Source organism: Halichoerus grypus, chromosome 12 (genome assembly GCF_964656455.1).
Source record: "Halichoerus grypus chromosome 12, mHalGry1.hap1.1, whole genome shotgun sequence".
Taxonomy (NCBI): Eukaryota; Metazoa; Chordata; class Mammalia; order Carnivora; family Phocidae; genus Halichoerus; species Halichoerus grypus.
This window is the reverse complement of record NC_135723.1, coordinates 12829091-12850482: the sequence shown is the minus strand read 5'-3', so window position 1 is coordinate 12850482 and position 21392 is coordinate 12829091. Positions and strand designations below refer to the sequence as shown.

At 39.6% G+C, this 21392-nt stretch overlaps 1 protein-coding gene across 14 annotated transcripts in view; it reads left to right on the top strand.

The window, feature by feature from the left end:
• Positions 1-21392, top strand: part of SUGCT (succinyl-CoA:glutarate-CoA transferase) — a 773157-nt gene that overhangs the window by 189545 nt on the left and 562220 nt on the right. For 13 of the 14 annotated variants that reach the window (XR_013443062.1, XM_078059977.1, XM_078059983.1 and 10 more), the window contains one exon: positions 3098-3193. The exons of the other annotated variant lie outside the window; for it this stretch is intronic. Coding sequence is in view for 12 of the 13 variants with exons in the window: in XM_078059977.1 (XP_077916103.1) it covers positions 3098-3193 (96 nt within the window). In the remaining variant the exon portion in view is untranslated. The remainder of the gene's footprint in view (positions 1-3097; positions 3194-21392) is intronic. 14 annotated transcript variants of the gene reach the window in all.

Here is a 21392-nt window from a genome sequence, read left to right as displayed (position 1 = left end):
GAAAGTAATGATCTAATGCAATATTTAGAATGGATATACAGTATGTAGTTATTAACGTAAAAGTCACATCCTGCATTCTTTTGATTTGTGGAAAATTTGTCATTAATTGCCAGGAAGCCTGATTTTTCATACATAATCACGTCATAGCTGTTGACTTTCTTCCCCTTCTCCTGCCTTAAAATACTTCATTGTAAATAGTAGATTACTCTCAGATTTGCAATGCCCCTTTTAAACAGTGGGTTGCTAAGTTTAGCCCTGTTGCTCTCTATTTTTTAAAAATAGAATTCTTTTCCCCCCAGATTTGCCTCTGAATAGTTACTGACAAATCATGCTTTGTTTTTGGGTGGCCGTGGCTTAAAATCTTATCTAACCTTTCTGCCCAGTGGGAGCCTGCTAGTTCTGAAATGCTTTTTGTTTTCATGAGTTACCATTGTGTGGAAGAAATAGATAGAGATCCATTTAGAAATAGTCTATGAGATAAGTTTTGAGTGTCCATTCAAACTTACTCTAAATAGGGCTACTTTTATGAAATAGTTGTCAAAGATACAGCTTAGCAAGGTAGGGTCAGAAACACAGAAGTCAAAATTGAGAAGAAAGAAAGAGGTCATGGACCAGAAATGAGGCAGTCAGGCTGATCTCCAGCCTAGAATCCAGTCCATACCTAGTCCTGTCAACCATCTTGGATCAATCTAGGATTCACAGGTTAACCTGTGATCATCCAGTCAGTCCTACCTCTTTTTTTTTTTTTTAAAGATTTTATCTATTTGAGAGAAAGAGAGAGAGAGCAGGAGCAGGGGGAGGGGCAGAGGGAGAGAGAGAGAGGGAGAAGTAGACTCCCTGCTGTTCAGGGAGCCCAATGTGGGGCTTGATCCCAGGACCTGGGATCATGACCTGAGCCGAAGGCAGATGCTTAACCACCTGAGCCACCCAGGAACCCCAGTCCACTACCTCTTGCAGCTATGCTGATGTTGGTCTATTGCCTAGCAGTTGACTTTGAAATTAAAAAAGTAGAAATACCAAGCCTCTTACGATTCTTTGCTTGCAAAGAATTACCTTTATCAATGTGGATCCTTGGCCTAGTAGCACCAGAGCAACTTGGAGAGTGACTTTCACCGGAATTTATTTGAAAGGAACAACCCCCATCCCCACTCCCAACAGAGCTAGATCCAAGAAAAACCTTTCTTAGAGAAAAACCTCAGACTTGAGAAAATGTCCCCAACTTCAGGAAGAGCTTTTATGGGAAAATGACTACAGTTTCATCTCTGGTATCTGCCAGACTGTTAAGAAGAGTAATAGTCAGAGGTGTAGACCTTGGAAGCAAATATAAGGCCATTTACTATTTTGCAAATTGTGTTTTGTGTTCGTGCTGCCCAGGGTGACATTGGAGACCAGCTTCTGCTTCAACAAGAACACTCGAGGTATTACCTGCTCACATATTAGGATTTCATGCATTATTCGATGTGATACAGGAGTTCTGCTTTAAAAAAAAAAAGATTGAAAACCATCCGTTTTGGTCAAATGCCCAAGATTTTATAGAGAATGTGTCTGAAGGTCAAAGTAGTTCAATTAAATACCTACAGTTGTACAACTACTTAGAGTCGACAGAAATGAAAAACCGTGAAACTGGACTTCCCATCCAGTGCATTTTTTACTACAAAATGTTGATTTGATTTTCCATTTTGAAAGACACAGAAGTGATCTGTGAGATGGTGATTAGCGCTAGGCAGCCCCAGGCAGCCCTGGAATGCTCTGTGGTTCAAATGCCCGAGACCAGATGGAGGTCCAGAAGTGGATGACTCAAGGTTTATTAGTTTTGCCACCTGGGTGGTACAGCCGAACCAGCTGCCATAAGGCAGTTCCAATTTCAACAGAGCAGTAAATGAACATAAAAGTGAGGGTCAATCCCACGAATAAAGGAAAGGAGAATGCTGCTCTAGGAGATTCATGCAGGCTGAGCCCTATCAATAGGCTGTGTGGGAGGCAAGCCGCCGGGCCAGGTAGAGGCCAGTCACAGGTTGCCTCCCCAAACCCTGAAAAACCACCCCTGGAGTTGTTGCAGGAGCCAAACTCAGTTTGGGATCTGTTTGACTTGCTGGCTTGGGAGGCTCCCCCTCGCATCTGATGATCTAGGATGGGAAAAATGAGCCCATGGTATATCATGATTATGTTATGAGGCCAGAAGCTTTTTTTCTGGGAACTATGGAAGGTTGTTACTAGGTTTGTCTTTCCATAGTTTGGGCCCTAGGAGGCATGTTCCCATTTGTGGGAACAGAAGCTCCTTGTGGCGGGTCACTGGGAATCAAGTTCATTATCCTCATGTTATCCTCAAATGGAATTGAATTATTGTAGGCTTTCAAGTTATGTATATGAAATACTGCAGGAGTCAGAGGTTGACTCTAAGGTTTTAGGTGACCCCTTTAATAGATCTAGGGCTTTTGAAAACTGAACTAAGTATAATAATGAGGGTGTGGGGTTAGGACTAAGTTGAGAGGGGTAGAGCACTTTTTGTGTAAATGAGGATGATTCACTGAGGAATTTTAACAAGTCAAATAATTTGGATCCTCTGCGTCAGTAAGAATGCTTTGGGCAGCTAGTAACAGAAAACTTGACTGAACCAATATAAACAAAATAGAGGTTTATTATTGTTATTTTTGTCATGAAATGAGAAATTTAGAGGAATATGGCTCATGACTGGTTCAGCTCCTCAGTGATGACAAAGGCTCTTTTTTTGTCATCTTGACAGAAAGTAAAAGGATGTGGGTGAAAAGGGGAAAGGAATATACTGGTTGCTGATGTATTTTGCTGTGGTCTTGATGCTAAAGACTGGCCCAAGGTTTTATCTATAGGGTCGACCCCTGTCTTCAGGTAATCTTTTGCAGAGCCCAATGTTATTCATACTTAGTCTCATGCAATAATGTAATACTGCTCTTCCTTTCTTTGTATGATGATGCCTGTATATTTGCTGATCTGTTTGGAGTTGCTTCTCTCTCTCTCTTTTTTTTTTTTTTGCAATGACATGAAGTGAATTCAAATGAGAACTTTCGTAGTATAACCTTCTGCTTGTGTAAACTACCTTTTTTTTTTTTTCTCCTGGCAGGTGGCATGTTTGACCCAGGTAGCTGCTAATTATCTTATTGGCCAAAAGGAAGCAAAACGTTGGGGCACAGCTCATGGCAGTATTGTTCCTTACCAGGTAGGAATGATACACACAACATAGGGTTGGGCTGCTCTGATTTGCCGTTTTGTATGATATGAGTTTGGGAGATTATTTCCCTTTTTAAGAAAAAAACTTTTAGGATATTCTGTTATATATCTTTGTCTGACTATAACAAGGTTCTGTTGTTTATTTTAAATTCTGTGTTTTGCACATTTCTTCATCAGAAGATTAGTAACAGGACACTTAAATGGATCAAAGGAACTTGCTGAAAGTGAGTGACTTTTGGCCTCATCTGATGGTTTGTTTTTTTTTCACCCCAAAGAAGCACTGATTGTAGCCATTTTATAAAGCATGGTTTGTTCACCATGTCAGTTATAAACCAAATGTTACCTACCCCAGCTGACAATAATATTCTCACAGGGTTGGAGTAAAATGAAAATTTGCGTGTGACGGATCTTTATTTTCAGAGCAAAGCAGATGGTTCAGGAACTGCTGTTCTTTATTAAGTGTCTAAACTTGTCCTTAGAAATTCTTGACGTTGGCTAGTGTGAATGAATATGTGAAGGAACTGTGATCCTTCGCAAATAAAAATGAGAACAGAAACTCCAACTCTTCTTCCAAACCCCTAACCTTTGCTTGACTCGATTGTATCATTTTCCACTGTATTTACTGATGTATCTGTAATGTCTTCTGTCAGAAGTTGGAAGTTTAAGAGTAGAGGTGTCTTTTTTCTTTTTTTTTTTATCACTGTATCCTTTCTCACATCCAGCAAAAGCTCGTACCAGGCACCGTATTAACATCTGTTGAAGGAAGGAGTGGATTTTACTGTGGCCATTTCAGAGCGAGTGCTCTTGACGGAGCACATCAAAGCTAGCATTTTCCATTTGCCAGCAAATCCATCAACACTGCTAATCATCCTTTTAGTCTTAAGAACATTATTTCCTTCGGCCACACTACTTTCTTTCCCATTTCTTTTAATAAAAATTTGAGCAATTCAGTGACCCAATGTGAGTCTAGAATTTTTCTCCATTTCTATTTGTGGTCTCTTTACAAGTGAGGTGTTACTATGATTTCCCTGTAGAGCTGCCTTTTGACATAGTTACAGTTGTAGAACATTTTCTTTAGTGCCTTCCCTCTTTCCTCCAGCAGTGCTTTTATTTATTTATTTATTTTTAGAAGATTTTATTTATTTGACAGAGAGAGAGACAGTGAGAGAGGGAACACAAGCAGGGGGAGTGGGAGAGGGAGAAGCAGGCTTCCCGCTGAGCAGGGAGCCCGATGCGGGGCTCGATCCCAGGACCCTGGGATCACGACCTGAGCCGAAGGCAGATGCTTAACGACTGAGCCACACAGGCACCCCCAGCAGTGCTTTTATGACCAGCATTAGTGACATTTTGGTTCCCTACTTCTGAGCCCTTTGTGGCTACCCTTACACTTCTAGCCAGACCTACCACGCTTCACAAAAGTGTCAATTTTGCACTTTTTAGCTATCATCAAATTTAGCCTTCTCACTTCTCAGATAGGAAATTTGATACCTGAATTGCATAGATGGATCCCAACTCTGATCTGCCTCCTTGCTGACTCCTCCTTCAGATCCTGCTCCCTTTGACGAGAGAGTGCTATGATTCCAATGCCTTCTGCTCCAACCCACACCCTCTCATCAGACTTGCTCCTGGCTGAAGGGTTGCGTCAACTAACTGATCCTCCTCATTGATGATGGAAATCCCTCTTATAGGCATTTAAGCAGAGGGACATGTTGGAACCCATGGGAATTCATCACTAATAATGGAAGTCTAGTCTTCAGTTTTTGGTGTGTGGAGAAAGTGTTTTTGACTTGGAAAGCTTTATATATAATTCCACATCACATCATGTGGGAGGTGTTCACTATGTTCTAGTATAAGGTTTATAATTTATTTATTTATTTATTTATTTTTAAAGAATGTCTTTTTAAAAAGTTTGGTATAGACCTCTGCTGTCCCTCCTGAGGGTTTGCGCCAAGAGCTCTGGCATCTTGGGTATGCTCTCAATTATTTCACTGTGAGGTAAAATGAAATTTAGAATCCTTGGCTTTTATTATGGTAGGCAAAGGATATGGGAAACTCCGTGTGTGTGTGTGTATGTATTCTTTAAAGACAGAACTATGCTTTTCCTGCTTGAATTGTCCCAGTCACATAAAGTGGATACTGTGTTGATTTGATCCAGTTGATTGCAGCTTTATTATCTGTAAGAAATAAGAGAAGATCTACTAGGGTCTTTCCTCAGGAACTCAGAATTAATTTGTTTCCTCTTGGTAGAGGACTGGTTCAGCACTGTGATTAAGGAACAAATGCAAATTCAGCTTGAATGAAACTAGCATACTAAGATGGATCCTAGATATGCTTCTAGACCTTGGTCTGTTTTTAATTTTTAAAATAGATTTGGGAAATATTTTTATGGGTGAGTGCCAGGATAATTATAATTCAGTTTTCTGTAATAATTATAGCTTTGCCTCTAATTTGAGTTGTCTGAGTTTTGAGCTGAACGTCTATAATGGAAGACCCTGATGGTCTCAGGAATTAGTTAGGGACCCCGCTCACTCTCCTTAATTCTTGTTAAACCCCATCTGAAAGATCACAGACCTTGAATGCATGAATATAAATTTCTGAAAAGTAGTGATCCTTGATTTGTGTGTTATTTTACATATACGCAATTTTTAACTTCTCAGGTTGATTATCCACTTGTGTTCTTTCCTCCCTATTCTTTGCCAACTTTTTAAAAATGAATAAGCTAAACAAAAGTAGACAGCATTGAGATAGTCATTTTGCTACTTGTTGAACATATTCTGGATGCTTTTCAGATTTTTATATTTTATTTATTTATTTATTTATTTATTTATTTATTTATTTATTTATTTTAGAGCAGAGGGATGGGGTGAGGGGGGAGAGAGAGAGAGAGAGAGAGAGAGAGAGAGAGAGCAAGGAAGGGGAGGTAGAGGGACAAGCTGACTCCACACAGAGTGTGGAGCCCAACTTGGAGCTCGATCTCACACCCCTGAGGTCATGACCTGAGCCAAAATCAAGAGTTGGGTGCTTAACTGACTGAACCACCCAGGTGCCCCATGAGAATTCAGATTTTTAAAAAGAACTTGTGGATTTCAGTGCTTCTTTTGTTTCCATTACCGTTGGGCCTTGCCCCTGAGAAACACATAGCCCAAGGGATTAATAATTACATAATGTTAATGTAAATATATATATATATTTTAAAGAATTTATTTATTTGAGAGAGAGAGTACGAGCAGGGGGAGGGGCTGAGGGAGAAGCAGACTCCCTGCCGAGCAGGCAGCCCAACCTGGGGCTCGATCCCAGGACCCTGAGATCATGACCTGAGCCTAAGTCAGAGGCTTAATCGACTGAGCCACCCAGGCGCCCTGAAATGTATCTCAGCCGTTCAAACAATTATATTTATAATGACAGGAGGGTTTGGGAGGCTGGGAGAGGAGAGTCCAGAAAAAGCAGTTGGCTGGTCTTCAAAAAGAATCTATTTTATTGTGTAACATACTTATCAGTGGGGCCACTTCCCTTTACATATATGATTAATATCATAATCCCCCTAATTTCATAACCTGCGTTTATCCAAAACTCTCTCTCAAATTTCTTCAACATCCTGGGAGCCTGTATTTGCATGTTCTCCTCTGCCTTGTGGGTTCATGATCCTCACTTACCTCAGCCTCTCTCCAGTATCATAGAAGATCCATTCACAAATATACTCATGAAGAGAGGAGACTATACTGTATATTTTCAAGGAAAATGGGGGAGGTGTTTATAGATGAAACTTGTACAATCTCGGATAGGAGACCTCATCTTTTTAACCATGCACTTTGGCTGCTACTAGGGAGTTTCACTGTCCTGAAGAGCATTATCAATCGCCCTATCCTTTCTGTTCCTCCTTCTCTCCCTTTTTCTTTTCTGCTTCTCTGAGATCAATAAATTTCTCTACTCTTAAACAGAATTATTGTGCTTATTAGTGCAAGCACAGATCTTTGGGTGGCCACCTTTATCCTAAATGCTTAACAACGTACTGCTTCTGTGCCCTTAGGGGTGCGCTCGCATGTGGATCTAATGGAAGCCTGCTCAGCTCTCTCTGTGTTCCTCATAAGACCATCTCTCTCCCAGTCTGTACTGCTTGCAGCAGGCCTTGGGGAAGCTCATGGGTTCTGTGTCCTTCTTGTAAAACCACAGCTTCTTCAGCGACAGCGTTGCCCTCATGATCGGTATCAACTGCCAAAGAGACCAAACCGGGGGATGAGACAACCACAACTACCTCCCTCCCTTAAAAGAATACCAATCGCATCATCCTTTAGACATTTGCCTCAGTCACCCCCAGGATTCCAAGCCTTCCGGGTCACCTGTTATGACCTGGACATTCATTCCCATATGGTTCTGTGCATCTCTTCCTTTGACCCAGTCATTTCTTCTGTCAACAATCTTCGTGGCTTTACAATCCACTTAGATGTCCCCAGCAACATCCTTAATGATTTTTCTTGTTTTTACTTGGCCACCACTCAGGTATTTCTCAGACTTTCAGATGCATCTGAATCTCTAAATAGGGATCTTGTGAAGATGCATTGCCTGATTCCAGGTGATACTGATGCTGCACTATGAGTAAAAATGTTCCTGATCGAGACTTTTTCTTGGTGACTATGCCATCTTCTTTGTATTCAGCTGGCAGAATCCCACTGCTGATAAACTTAATTCTCCTTCTCTCCCATGCCCACAGTCACGTAGTGTATGGCTAGAGGAAAACATAGCTACCTTGTCAACAGTCTTACTCAGTTCACGGCCATCTTTCTCAAGTGGGCCCTCAGCCTTACCCACGATCCTGGCACACTGCCTACACATTTATTTTCTCTGGGATGACTATTTCACTTCTTCTCTCTCCTCAGATCTTGCCCCCTCCGCATCCTTAGCCAAAGATGGTCTCTTATTGTATGGGGATTAACATAACAATAAAAAAATTTATTAAAAAAAAAAAAAAAAAAAAAGATGGTCTCTTATTTCACTGAAAACAGATGCAGTCGGAAGAGAACTATTTCATCTCTCTTCTGCCATACCCCCCAAGCTCCTACTTGTGTGTTCACTTCATTCCTTCCTATCACAATGGATGACTTGTCCCTTTCCACATTTTCCCTACTTAAAGGCATTGTTCCTGCATTTTATCTCCTCTAACACGTGCATTATCTATCAGTGGCTAATGATATGACCATGTCCTTCACCTTAAAAAAACCCAGCAACCTTCCTTAGACCCCCAGGGCATCTTTTTCCATCTACCATCCCATTTCTCCATGCTCTTCTATTACAAAATTCCTCAAAAGAGTTCTGGCTGGTATCTCCTGGGAAGAAGCATTAGTCTACAATTTACTTGGACCTCACAGGCCAAGAGATGCTGCAGTCCTCAGTCCTCAGCAGTTTGGGTACTGTGGAGTAGCTAGGTGAAGCTGACTTTCTGAACAGTTCATTAATATGACTCTTTTTATGCTTTTTCTTGAGCCTTTCAAATGTAGGGCCTTCAAAAAGAATTTTTCCTTTAAATGGCCTGATAATTCACATGGCAATTTCTTTTAAAACTTTTTTTTTTTTTTTTCTGGAGTACCTTCTAATTCAAGAAATTGAAGAAAACAATTATTCAGATGATAAAATCATGTCTTCCTTTCCTCAGTTTGGGCTCATTCAACCAAGGAATAGAGCAGGAAGCTGTGCTATGTTATTTCTGGTATGGACATTATACTGTATATTTAATTTGGCACAAGCAGAGACTCAGACAGGCAGTAAATTCCAAGTTTGAAGAGATGCAGCACTTTGCTATCATTCCTTAGAAAACATTAAAATGCTGTTAAATCATAATAGATTAGGTAACCTTGGGAATATTTTTTTTTTTTTAACCCATGTTAAGGATTTTTCAAAAAGTGAAAATATAAATGATATACATGTGTCTCTTCTTGTGTGACTTTTTTTTTTTTTTACCATAGTTACACTAAAGCTGAAGTTTGAAAGTATAATTTAAACAGGCATATAGCATCACATCTTTAATTTAATTGATGCATTGGTAATAACAGTAAAAATAATCAGGCAGGCTTCCATTGAACATATACTCTGTAAACATTTTATGTGTGTATATATAATTCTTTTCTTATTTTATACTGATGAAAGGGAGACCGAGAGAGAGAAAGCAACGTGGCTATGGCCGTAGGTAGAATGTCAGAGGACCTGGATCAGAACCGTGGTTTTAATATTTCAAAACTTGTTTCCTTTCCTGCTATATCCAAACTAATGGTTCTTTTGGTGCTTGATACATTGTGGGTGCCTGTCTTTTAGTTTCTTCGATAGATGGTAGAATTCTTTTAATCTTTTTCCATCATCTCTTTGACAAATGACCCATTTATTATGACTCTAGAAGGTATCAAACCTAATAAGTGACCTTGAAATATATTTGAATTCTGAGCTATGGGGCAATTAATTGTAGGTTTCTGTCTATCATGTTTTCAATTTATGCTTTCAAATGACTCTTGATTCTTCAATTAAGCAACAATTTCTTGAGTCCCCTATGGAGTAGGCAGTGGTTTAATTCCTGAAGGCTTCCAGGTGAGGAAGAACAGGGCCCTTGATTTCAAGGAATTTAGAAGCCGTATAGCAGGTGCACCTGGGGGAGCTTGAGCTTTGGAGGCAGACCTGGGTTCATAACTTGACTCCGCCACTTATTGACTGTGAAATCTTGGACAAGTCTTTTAATATCCCTGGTGTTAGCTGCTTCCTATGCAAAAAGGTCAATAATTATAATTGTTTCCATGTTTTTTGAAGGAATTAAATGAGGTAGTGTATGCTAGGTGTTTTGTGCTGTACCTGACTCTTGTAAGAATTCAATGGAAAGTGGCTCCTATTATTATTTTTGTTGAACTAATGATTATAACTTTGTAAAATAGTTTCTAGGAAGCTACTAAAAAATCTCTATGAAAACTATCTATGGCAGCTTAGGGGCAGAGAAAATAAAGAATAAAGGTACATAGTTGAATTTCTTTCTTAAGGGAATTTCTACTTTAATTTCTTCTTCTTTTTTTTTTCCAAATGGAAAGGAGAGCAACATGCTATGGTATTTTTTTTGTTTGTTTTATAAAACTGTTCTTAGATCATCTTTTAAAGAAATTACAGAGTTGAGCCATTACCAAAATGTAGCATTCTTTTCTCCCCTGTTTTATTGAGAAATAATTGATATACATCGCTGTATAAGTTTAAGGCATACGGTGTGATGGTTTGATTTACATATATTGTGAAATGATTACTACAATAGCTTTAGCTAACATCCATCTTTTCTTACAGTTACAAAAAAAAAAAAAGAAGAAAGGAAAAAAAATTCTCCTTGTACTGAGAACTCTCATACCAACTTCTTGAAAGAAATATAGTTTGAGGAGAATTGTATATAGCAATGTCATCTAGTTGTCAAAGGGAATAGAACTTCTAGTTTACTGAATTGTCTGGTTAATTGAGATTTAGTCTAAACTCACGGTTAACAAAATGAAGCATGACAAAAATGATTTTCAGAAGTAATCTCTGAGAAGCCCACAAGATGGGAACCTGTCTCTATAAGATACATCTCCCTTTGAGAGCCAAAAATTGTGGTGATTTGTCCCCCAGTTTAAAAAAGTGAGAGAACTATAGAATATTTTAAACACTTTGTTCTTGTAACCTTAAGACTGCAATGAACTTTGATAATGTTTACCCAGTAAAAAATACCTAGAGATACATTTGGAACAGAAGTGCTGGTGGTGATAGGGAATACATTAGGTTACATCTCACAGGTTTCTGAAAACTTTTGGATTACTCAGTACTGACACGTTAGAATGTTCAAAAGTCTTTTTTTTTTTTTTTTTGGTAAATTAAGGCATGAATTGTCTGAATTTCTCCCATCCCCTTTGTTCCAAAGCTTTTGGCAAGGTAGCTTTTGAATATTTGCTATAAAGCTTATGTGTGCCTCAGGTCCTTATGAATTTTGGATTCTTGTTTAAACAAAACAAATTTTTTTATTTGAAAATTCTGGTTACTTTGAAGCCAAGTGGCGAGGACTTTGGCACAGTCCTAAGAATATAGAGAATTGAGCAGTCCAGCAGGCGGATAAAAAAGGGCCGATATGCCAGCTCCTGGCATGATAGCTGCCGCCCTCTGGGCTTCTCCTGAGAAAAAGTTCAGCTTGCTTTGATTTAAAATAAAATTCTTAAATTTAAAATAAATTAGATAATATGGTGTTTAAGGAGAACAAAGAATAAATATAGTTATGACTGTTCAAAAACTAATGTAATTTTTAAAAATCAGAATTGCCTCCAGTTGATAAATGTTTTTTTTTTTTAATGCATTTCACTAAGAGGTGAAATAGAGACACAAGGACAGGTGCTGTATCTTAAGGAAAAAGCTGAAATTCATTTAGGATCTTATTAGCTTCTCTTGCATTCTCAGTATTCTCAATATAGATGCAGAATCGATGGGACTGTATGTTGTTTATGCCTGTCAGTTTTGCCTAAATTTGATGGTGGGAATGCAAATTGGTGCAGCCACTGTTGAAAACAGTATGGAGGTTCCTCAAAAAATTAAAAATAAAATTATCATATGATCCAGTAGTTCCCAAAGACAATGAAAACACTAATTGGGAAAGATCTACGCATCTCTATGTTTATGCAGCATTATTTACAATAGCCAAGATATGGAAGCAACACAAATGTCCATCCATAGATAAATGGACAAAGAAAATGTGATATACACACACACACACACACAAACACACACACACATATATATATAATGGAATATTACTCAGCCATAAAAAAGAATGAAATCTTGCCATTTGCAACAACATGGATGACCTAGAGGGTATAATATTTAGTGGAGTAAGTCAGACAGAGAAAGACAAATGCCATACGATTTCACTAACATGTGAAATTTAAGGAACAAAACACAAACAAAAAGACAAACAAAAAAACGGACTCTTAAATACAGAGAACACATTGGTGGTTGCCAGAGGGGAGATGGGTTGGGGGGTGGGTGAAATAGATAAAGGGGATTAAGAGCTCACTTATCTTGATGAACACTGAGAAATTTATGGAATTGTTGAATCGTTATACTCTGTACCTGAAACTAATATAACATTGTAGGTTAATTACACTTGAATTTAAAAAAAGGAATAAATCACACCTAAAAAAATTTGGCTAAAATTATCCAAGAGAATCAAATACCATTTTGAATATTCAGTTAAAGGAGAATATTAATAGTCATTATTCTTAATAATACTATGTGAATAATTATAATCATCATTAGAGGTAACATTGATTGAATGATGACTTCGTGTTGGTTATTAACTACCTTAACATATATTAATTCAGTCTTCACAACAGCCCCTTGAAATAGGTACTGCTGCTATACTCACTTTCAGATGAGGAGACTGAGGATAGAGATGACTAACTTGCCCGAGGTCCCGTGTAAGTGCCGTAACTGGAATTCTGACCGAGGCAGATTTCCCTACTATGTAAGCAAGCGATGCAGTGCTACTTACTGAAACTGGCATGTTGAGTTTCATTTTCTATCTTTGTCCCCCTTTTGAGGAAGAATTATGTGACATTTTCCTCTACCTATTTTCCCCTTTAGGACTGCCAAGAGTAATGGAAGAGGTATCAACAATTCTGTTGTTTACTCATTACAGAGATCCTTAATTATGACTTAAAAGCAAATTTCCATCAGGAAATTAGTTGGTACATCCTTTGATAAATCCTTTGATTGCCGCTGCTAAAACTGTTAGAATCATAACTAAGTCAAGTTATAATGAAACAGGTATCTCTAGCTTCATCTGGGTAATGAAAACAATATTGTCCTTGAGTGATAAAGGAGTTTGGGATGGTTTTAGCTATTGTGAGATCCATCGTTTCTGATTCAAACTGGGTGGTAGCTGGGGGTGGGATTTAGGGTGGGAAGGAGTATTTGGGGCACGAAGAGGAGTATTCAGGGGTGCGGGGCAATGGGCAGCCTGGGGAGAAATCAAGTAGGCAGATCTCCAAGTGTTCCAGCTCCGTTTCAGCCCAAACAGCTCCACTTTTGTTTCCTTGTTTGAAATAGGAGTTCCACTGTTGAAGAAATGATCGTCTTAGATCAATCCACTTGCCCTACAGGATTTTACTGGATTAGAAAGTGGGTTTTGTACATGTTTGTGTATGTGTTTGGGGAAAGAGAGACTGCTTTTCCTCAATGTTGATGGCTTTTAGAACTGTGACCTAGAACCAAAGACAGGGTCTGCTGTAGCTGAGGTGGAAGCTCTGGCAGGAGGAGTCTGAGTGCAGCCTGGCAGAGCCCCTCTGTGGAGGAGCTCACACCTGACCTTACAGCGGAGAGCACAGCCTGGTGGTTCTGCGTGGAGGTCGAGGTTCTCTGGCTCAGATAAATCACATAGGACTGGATTCTGGAAACGGCTAGATTTGGATGTAGTCACACATCCTGTTCTGTTCTTAGGGGTGTCCAGGGCAAATGTTGCTGAAGTTCTGAGTAGGTGTGCTTGGCGCTTAGACAGTACCCCGACGGCTTCCTGCTCAGGTGCAGGGTACCTGGGGGGAAAAAAGAACTGATAATGGTACAAAATTACTTTTATATTAAATTCACTATTGGGCAAATGAAATAATAACAATGAAAGAAAAGTTGCAAGATGTTAAATTCTGAAGTGATCCTATGTTGGAGACTTGAGCAAATCATGCCACAAATAAATGTGGTTGTGAAGGAAGGTCTTTTCCATCTTAGTTTTGTTTCTGGCCTTTAGGATAAGGAATACTGGTGTTGGGACTCTGTGCAGACAGGAGATCGTAAGTGTGCATGCTGAGTTGAGCTAGTGAACTGGGAACTTAAAAAATCATGTTAATTCATTTGGCCTAATTTTAACCTGGAAACGATTCTCAAATGTCCCTTCCCTCTTTTCTTTCCTGAAGGTAAAAGCAGGTGCGAAATGTTCTAGGTCCTGGCCACTCTTAAAGGTCCATGGAGTGGTGGCATCAGCATTACCTGTGGCTTCTTAGAAATAATAGATTCTAGTTTATTCTACTGAACCAGAATCTGCCGTTTAACAAGATCCTCAGGTGATTTCGATTTCATGTTAGATTTTGAGAAGCCCTGGTCTAAAGTCCATGTGAAATCCTTTTGGTCATTGCATTAAGAGTCCACTAGATGTCACTCTTGTAACCTGGATAATGGGATGGCACTTTTCAATGGGGACTTGGAAAAAATCTGTGAATAATGAGCACATTATTAGGTGATTTCCTCCCTATCCTTAGAGCTACTGATATTCACATTGATAATTTAAGGTAAAACTACCTTTCTTTTTGGTTCAAAGTCCTGGAGAGTGATAACTGGGATGATTTTTATTTTGTTGAATTAGCACTCATGCCTTCCATCTCCCTCCTTGGAGCCCCCTGTTGCTTGGGCCAGTTCTGTCATTATGTAACCTTAGCACAGAATATGCTACAGTTGCTTGGACTGACTGCCTTACAGAGAGAACAGCATCCCGGCCTGCTCAGCACAGCGATGCAGAATAAACGGAAAGGTTTGATTTCCATAGAAGTGATTGAGAGCAGAAAGGAAGCAAGGCTGTATCCTGAAATTAGCATCAATCTCTGTGTGATTGTGGGAGGAAGTGCGGACCTTTCTGAATTCTTGGGGTGTCTCAAGGGTGGTTTTACAAAAAAGATTGAGTTCACTTCTGCTTAGAAAGAAATGTCCCAGGTGTTATCTTGTAGGGCATTAGTTCCAGCCATGAAGATGAATATAAGGGACATTTATGGTAACTTTTACTGTAGAGTAAAATCCACAGGGAGTTGATACACTTCCAGAGACATATGAGGCCCCTAGGACAAGTCCTGTTAACAACTGGTTAGGTCTGCATATTAGGAAAGGGGGTGAAAAGGTTAAGGACTATGCTTTAGAATATCCATTTTTTTTTTTTTTTTTTTTTGCCGGATGCCCAGCTTGAGAAAAGTTAGTTCTTGAAATAAATCAAACCCTTGCAAAACTCTCCTCCCTCTGAGTCTGATCTGGTTTTTCATCTGTTTCAGTTAACAAGGGTAGCAAACAACTCATAAAGTAGCGGGTGTGTGTGTGTGTGTGTGTGTGAGTGCTTGGGTGTGTTTGGTGAGTGTATGTTTCCTCTTCTTGGTCTGTGGGAGGGGCATTTAATTTATAATATCATATAAATGCAGAATGTTTAATTGGATTGATTTCAGTCAAGTAAATATTCTTATTGATGTGAAAACAATATGGTTTTAGCTTAAATATAATTTTTCTTTTGTTCAAAATAATTAAGGTGGCTGTAGTATTTACTTTTAAGCTTTAGAGTCCTTTTTGCAACATGATTTATTGTGATGTGATTCTTAATGACAAGGACCAGAAGGTAGCATTCCAAGCATTTTCCTGGAAATCAATTTCATTTTTAAAAGCAGTATCGAAATTATGGAAAACAAGCCGAAAATGCTTATTCCCATTCCTAGCCACAGTCCAGATTTCTACTTCTGTGGGGTTAGGATTTTCCACCACCATCCCCTTTACTGTTGAATTTCCTTCCCTCCTGTCTTTTTCATTTTTGCTGCTGAGCTGTCAGATGCTGCCAGATAGAACAGCAGACTTTAGATGTATTATTTAAAAGCATGGGCTTTGGAGTCAGACCTTGGGCAAACTGCTTCCTTTCACTAAGCCTCAGTTTCATTTGTAAAATCGGGATAATATTTCCTGCCTCCATGGGTGGTGGTGATAATTCAGCAAAACGGTGCATCTAAAGTATGTGGCGTAGAGTCTGGGACATTCATGTTTAGTTGATGGTAGCTTTTCTCATCGTTATGGTGCCCATCCCACAGACCCCAGACCTGTGGCTTATCCTCATCCTTCACCTCCACCATCTGTGGCAGGAGCCCCGTTCCTATACTTTGTCTCTACCAGAGGACAGCTCCAAGTCAAGGAGGAGTCTTCCTTCCCTCTGCCTGGCAGATGTGTGCGTGTGATGAGGAGGTGGGGTGGTGCGGAGCAGATCAGTAGGGTAGGAGAGTGGTGGGGAGGATGTGGATCCTAGGACTGCAGCAAGGAGAGAAAGGAGAGAAGTTCTCCTCGTAGCCTACACTGCAACGCTCAGTGGAACTCTCCTTCGGTGTCGTAAGATGGTGATCGAGTTCGGCAGTATTGGGAGCGTTGTTAGGACAGTCGGTACATCCGCATGACAGGCTGGCCCAGGATCCTGTTCACCAGTTTAAACATCGTTTCTAACAGAAAAACCCCCTGAGATGCAAACTGCCAAATCTCCATGAATTTCTGCAACATTCGTTTCAGCTTGCCTGGCTCTTTATTATCTTAACTGCTTTGGAATGACCTTTGTGGTCCTGGAGGACCTCTGGATCGTGGGGTCACTGGAACATGACCTGGTTAGCAGCAGGCTCGATAAGCTGCTGTGCAGAAGGCTGAGGAGATCTTTCATCCTGAGAACATCCTTGTAAGAGTCTTTGCAATTGCATTGTAAGCAATTGCATTATTACCATTTGATAATATCCTGTTGATGAAGAACAATGGAGATCTTGATGGAACAGTAACTGTATGAGTGCGCTGCCTCAAGTAGGAGAGGATTGAAAATATTAAGAACCGTGCGCCTGATGCATCTTAAAAATACACTCTCACGTTTTTTGCTAGACTTTTGGAATCTACATTGGATTTTTTTTTTACATAGTTAATTTTAATATATATTTTTGGTAATTGTTTAAAATGCGTTCTCAAAAAACCTTACAGAGGGCACGGAACATTCTTTTTTTCCCCCTGCCATATCATTCTTGTTTCCATTGCGAGGAGTCAAATCAGTAAGTTCAGTCCAGTTCAAAGAAGGGGGGGGGGGTAGGGCATAAAACTTATAATGGTGTTACTGTGTAGATTGCAAAAGAATCTGAGGTTTGTTCAGCAAATATAATGGTGCATTGAGGTGTTGTGTTAATGTGGGGGGCCAGAAAATGAGCTCTGTGTGTAGCAAATCTGTTAAGTGGCAGTTTAGCGTTTAACCTAAAAATTGGGAGAAAGTTGATAAGTGCAGAGGAAGCATGAGACCCAGTTTGACACAGACCTTGTTAGGGCGATGCTGGCGGGGTGGGGAAGGAGGAGTGAGAGGAGAAGGGGATTCTGTGGTGTGTTGGATGAAGATGGGATGGTAAAACTATCCATCCGTATAAACAGAAAATTGACAGTTTTGTGGAGAAGCAAAGCCTCAAGTATTTAAATGCATACTGGATATATAAACTCTAGAAGTATAAAAAATAGTTGATAGAATGATGGGTAGCAAGTAAGGATCCCAATTCCATTTTTCTCCCCTTAGCCTTGGTAGAAGGAGAAAACTGGTAGAAACTGGAGAAAACTGGTCCTGCAGGGTTAGGAAATCTATGGGAATATTAGGGATGGATGAACCGATGGGATTATAACATTTTATATACAGAAATAATGAAAACAGAATAGGTATAATAAAAACAGTAAACAAAAATGCACACAGTAGTGCTGGAGAAATAAAGACTCTGTGGATGAGAAAATTGTGCTCAATAATAATATATTTAGGGACACTGGACAAGTGGATCTTAAACTTTTTTGTTTGATAATTTCTGAGAGAAACTGATGAAAACTATGGAATTCTTTGTCAGAAAAGTACACATTCCCATAGACATACATGGTTTTGCCTATGACTTCAGGAGCTTCTCAGACCTCCTAGAACCTATCCGGGGACCCTGGTTAAGATTCCCCACCAAAGAGCAAACAATTTGAGTAAGGATATTGAAATTCTATAGATAACACTGGAAAATTAGACCAAATAATAGTTATCAGGGAAATCATACCCTGAGACTGGAAGATCTCACACAAATACCTGCTTCATAAGGCAAGAAGTTTCAGAATTAAGGAAGGGATGGAATTATACTGGGCTTGGGCCTAAGATTAGACAGGGATTGGTGCAGGAAATTATCTGTGACTATTGTAATAATGCTCACAACTCAATTATATTCAACCTTCTGAAGGGGAGTAAAAGGCAAAAAAAAAAAAAAAAATCCTGTCACATTATTATTCAGTTTTAGAGAATGGAACTATGATCAAATCAATGTGTGCATGAAGTTAACATTGAAAGTAATATTTTAAAAAGCTGTAACTTGTAGGAAACCTGGAAATGCTTTAAACACATTAATGGAAGGGCAGGAAAATATGTCGCATACCAAAGATTAGGAGCTCATATGAAAACTTTTGCATCCATCTCATAAAGTGTAAAAGAAACAAAAGTAGGGGTATGGGGGGGGGAAGGAGGCAAAAAATTGTTCAAGTGAGAACAGGGAAGGACTCAAAGTGTGACAGGTCAGGTGTAAATAAGTCAGACTGTAAAGGAATTGAAGAAACAGCACAAAAAGGACTGTCATCCAGAAATAAAAGCTTTTTTATACATGAAAGGCAGAAGGTCAGCTGGGGAATCAATGGGACTGCTTGATGATCAGGGTGCAAAAGATGTGCTCACAGGGAAGAAAGGCGATCTGGAGCCTCAATGAATTCTTTGCTTTGGTCTTTGTTGAAACATAGAAATTTCCACTGTCATCATGTCTTTTGAAGCAAAGAGGCGAGAGATGTAGTATTAGATCAAATGGCGGTAAGGGAACCGGATGTTCTACCTGCTTGGCATGCTGGATATAAGTAAATTGCTGAAACTTTGTGGCATCCCTTATAAGGGTCTGAAGAAGCTCGAGGGAATAAATGACCCAATTGTCAGATAACTTATTACACTTATTTTTCACTATTAATGAATTCCACTCTTGTTTCCATTCTAAGGCAGAGACCTGCTGAAAGTCTACTGGTGAATCTCATTCATATTGGTAAACTCCAAAAATTGTAGGATCATTGACCACTTAGTGTAATGAATGGAGAAAAGCATTCTGTTTTCTAGAACATGTCTGAATTCTTGGAGGAGGCACAGAAGCACCAGGAAAAGAACAACAAATGTAATTTGTTTGGACTTTCAAGGAGTCAGTTAACAAAGTTTTACAACAAAGCTATTCCAAATTATGTTGCAGTGGTATTAGGAGGACGATTTTGTCACACATAGGTATGAATGGAGGAAACGAAAGGAGGATGTGTGAGCCTGCTGTTGATGGAGACATGTAAACAGGGAGGCCCCTCCGGGGATTTCTGCTGGGCCTCTTTAGTGAACATGTTTATAGATAATCTGGAAGAGTACACAATGAAATTTCAGAGGGTGCAGGACTGAGCTCTTTTGGCCAGTGTAATGAAAAATCAACAGGAACGAGGGGTGCCTGGGTGGCTCGGTCATTAAGCGTCTGCCTTCGGCTCCGGTCATGATCCCGGGGTCCTGGGATCGAGCCCCGCATCAGGCTCCCTGCTCAGCGGGAAGCCTGCTTCTCCCTCTCCCACTCCCCCTGCTTATGTTCCTTCTCTGGCTGTGTCTCTCTCTGTCAAATAAATAAATAAAATCTTTTAAAAAAAATCAACAGGAACGAGCTTTTCAAAGATTGTGTAAGTGAAGAAGGTGGCAGGGAGGCTCCCTTATTGTGAGAAGTGCTCCCCGTTTAGGGAGCAACCAGACTCAACTTATAAAATTGTGGTCTCTGAATGATTTAGAAACCGCTTTCGTTTAGGAGCCAGGAAGGGAATTTGGCTCCACTGTCATTTCATCCTTCTAAACAGGCCACATGTTGGTGGATCCCATGTGAAGCAAAACCATTGTGTCTTGCATTGTTTTGGTTTTGACTGTCCTATCTTAGAAAGGAACATGAGAAATACCTGGTTTCAACTCCTGACACAGTCCTCAAAAGATTGTTACAGGGACCAAATTAAATATATGTAAAATTGCCCAGAACCATGGTCCATGGCAACTATTGAATGCAGAGTCTCGGAGGGGACCTGATGAAATTAGACTCTCTTTGTTGGAAGAAATCATTCATTCTCTCATTCACTTGGCCCAGGATAGTCCATTCCAGATGCTGATCCAGCTTCTCTCCAACTCAGCTACAAGGAACTTGCTTCTTACAAGGAAGACGATTTAATTTTTAAACAGCTCTAATTGTCACTAAGGACTTTATACTTAGTTGAAAGCTACCTTTCTGTAAACTATAGACCAGCCGAATAATGGAGAAGAAAGACCTGAGATATCACTCCTTGCTTTGTGGATGAGGATGAGGAACGTAAGGTGAAATCAAATCTCAGGAAAGTAAATGAGAGACAGATGATCAATTTCTGAACTCTGATTTTTCAACAGAGTAATCAATCATAGAGTTCCCTCTGCCCAAAGGTACACGCCTCTGTTTAGTGAATAATTACTAGATGTTTAACTCAGAGTGGTGGGCCCTGTGGAGAGTACTTGACATTCATTCTCAAGAGCCTTTAAAAAAACGTCTGGGCCATCTATTACCCATATCGACACCTTCCAGTCCCAGAATATCAGAAGTTACGAGAAGGTCCCAATATCTTAACAGTTGGTCTCCCTCAGTCTTGAAGTGATGTAGCTTAAACTGTCTTGCTGATTTTAGAAGTGTGGCATATAAGAAGCTTTCTGTGTGAAGTAATGACTGTTGATAAACATCTTTATTTGTTTGTTTAAAATCAAGGCTGAGCTATGGAGTGATTTCCATAGTTATATGCAAGTACACAGATCTGCATCAGCTTTTCACTCTCGGGTTTATCTCAAAATGTTATCCTAATCCATCTGTTAATTCCTAAGATTGTTATTGTTATATTTATTAGAGATTACCATTAGCTCACTAACTCACAGCTGTTATAATTACTTGCAAAATATAAATTAATTTGTGGACTAGTAACTCATGATATTTATCTATAATAATCACCAGCATGCCACCTCATAGAAAGTTTCTGGGCAGGGTGACCACAAATGAGGCAGAGTTGGGACTTAAATCTAGATTTTTCCAAAGCCAAGGAATCAGAAACCTCTTTGAAACTATGCCTGGTATTTCAGGCATAGAATCTTTTAGGAAAAAAGAAAAAGGAAAAGGAACCATAGATACCTATAGAGAGGATGGCATTTCACAAAACTTGATCGAGAGCAGAATCTTTTGGGCTGATCCTCAAACTTGAAAATACATCTTTTTCTTCCCACCATTCCTAGCCCCTTCTTCACCTATAAAAATTTTTATTAGTAGGAAGTCTGATCTCTTTTTCCTCCCCGC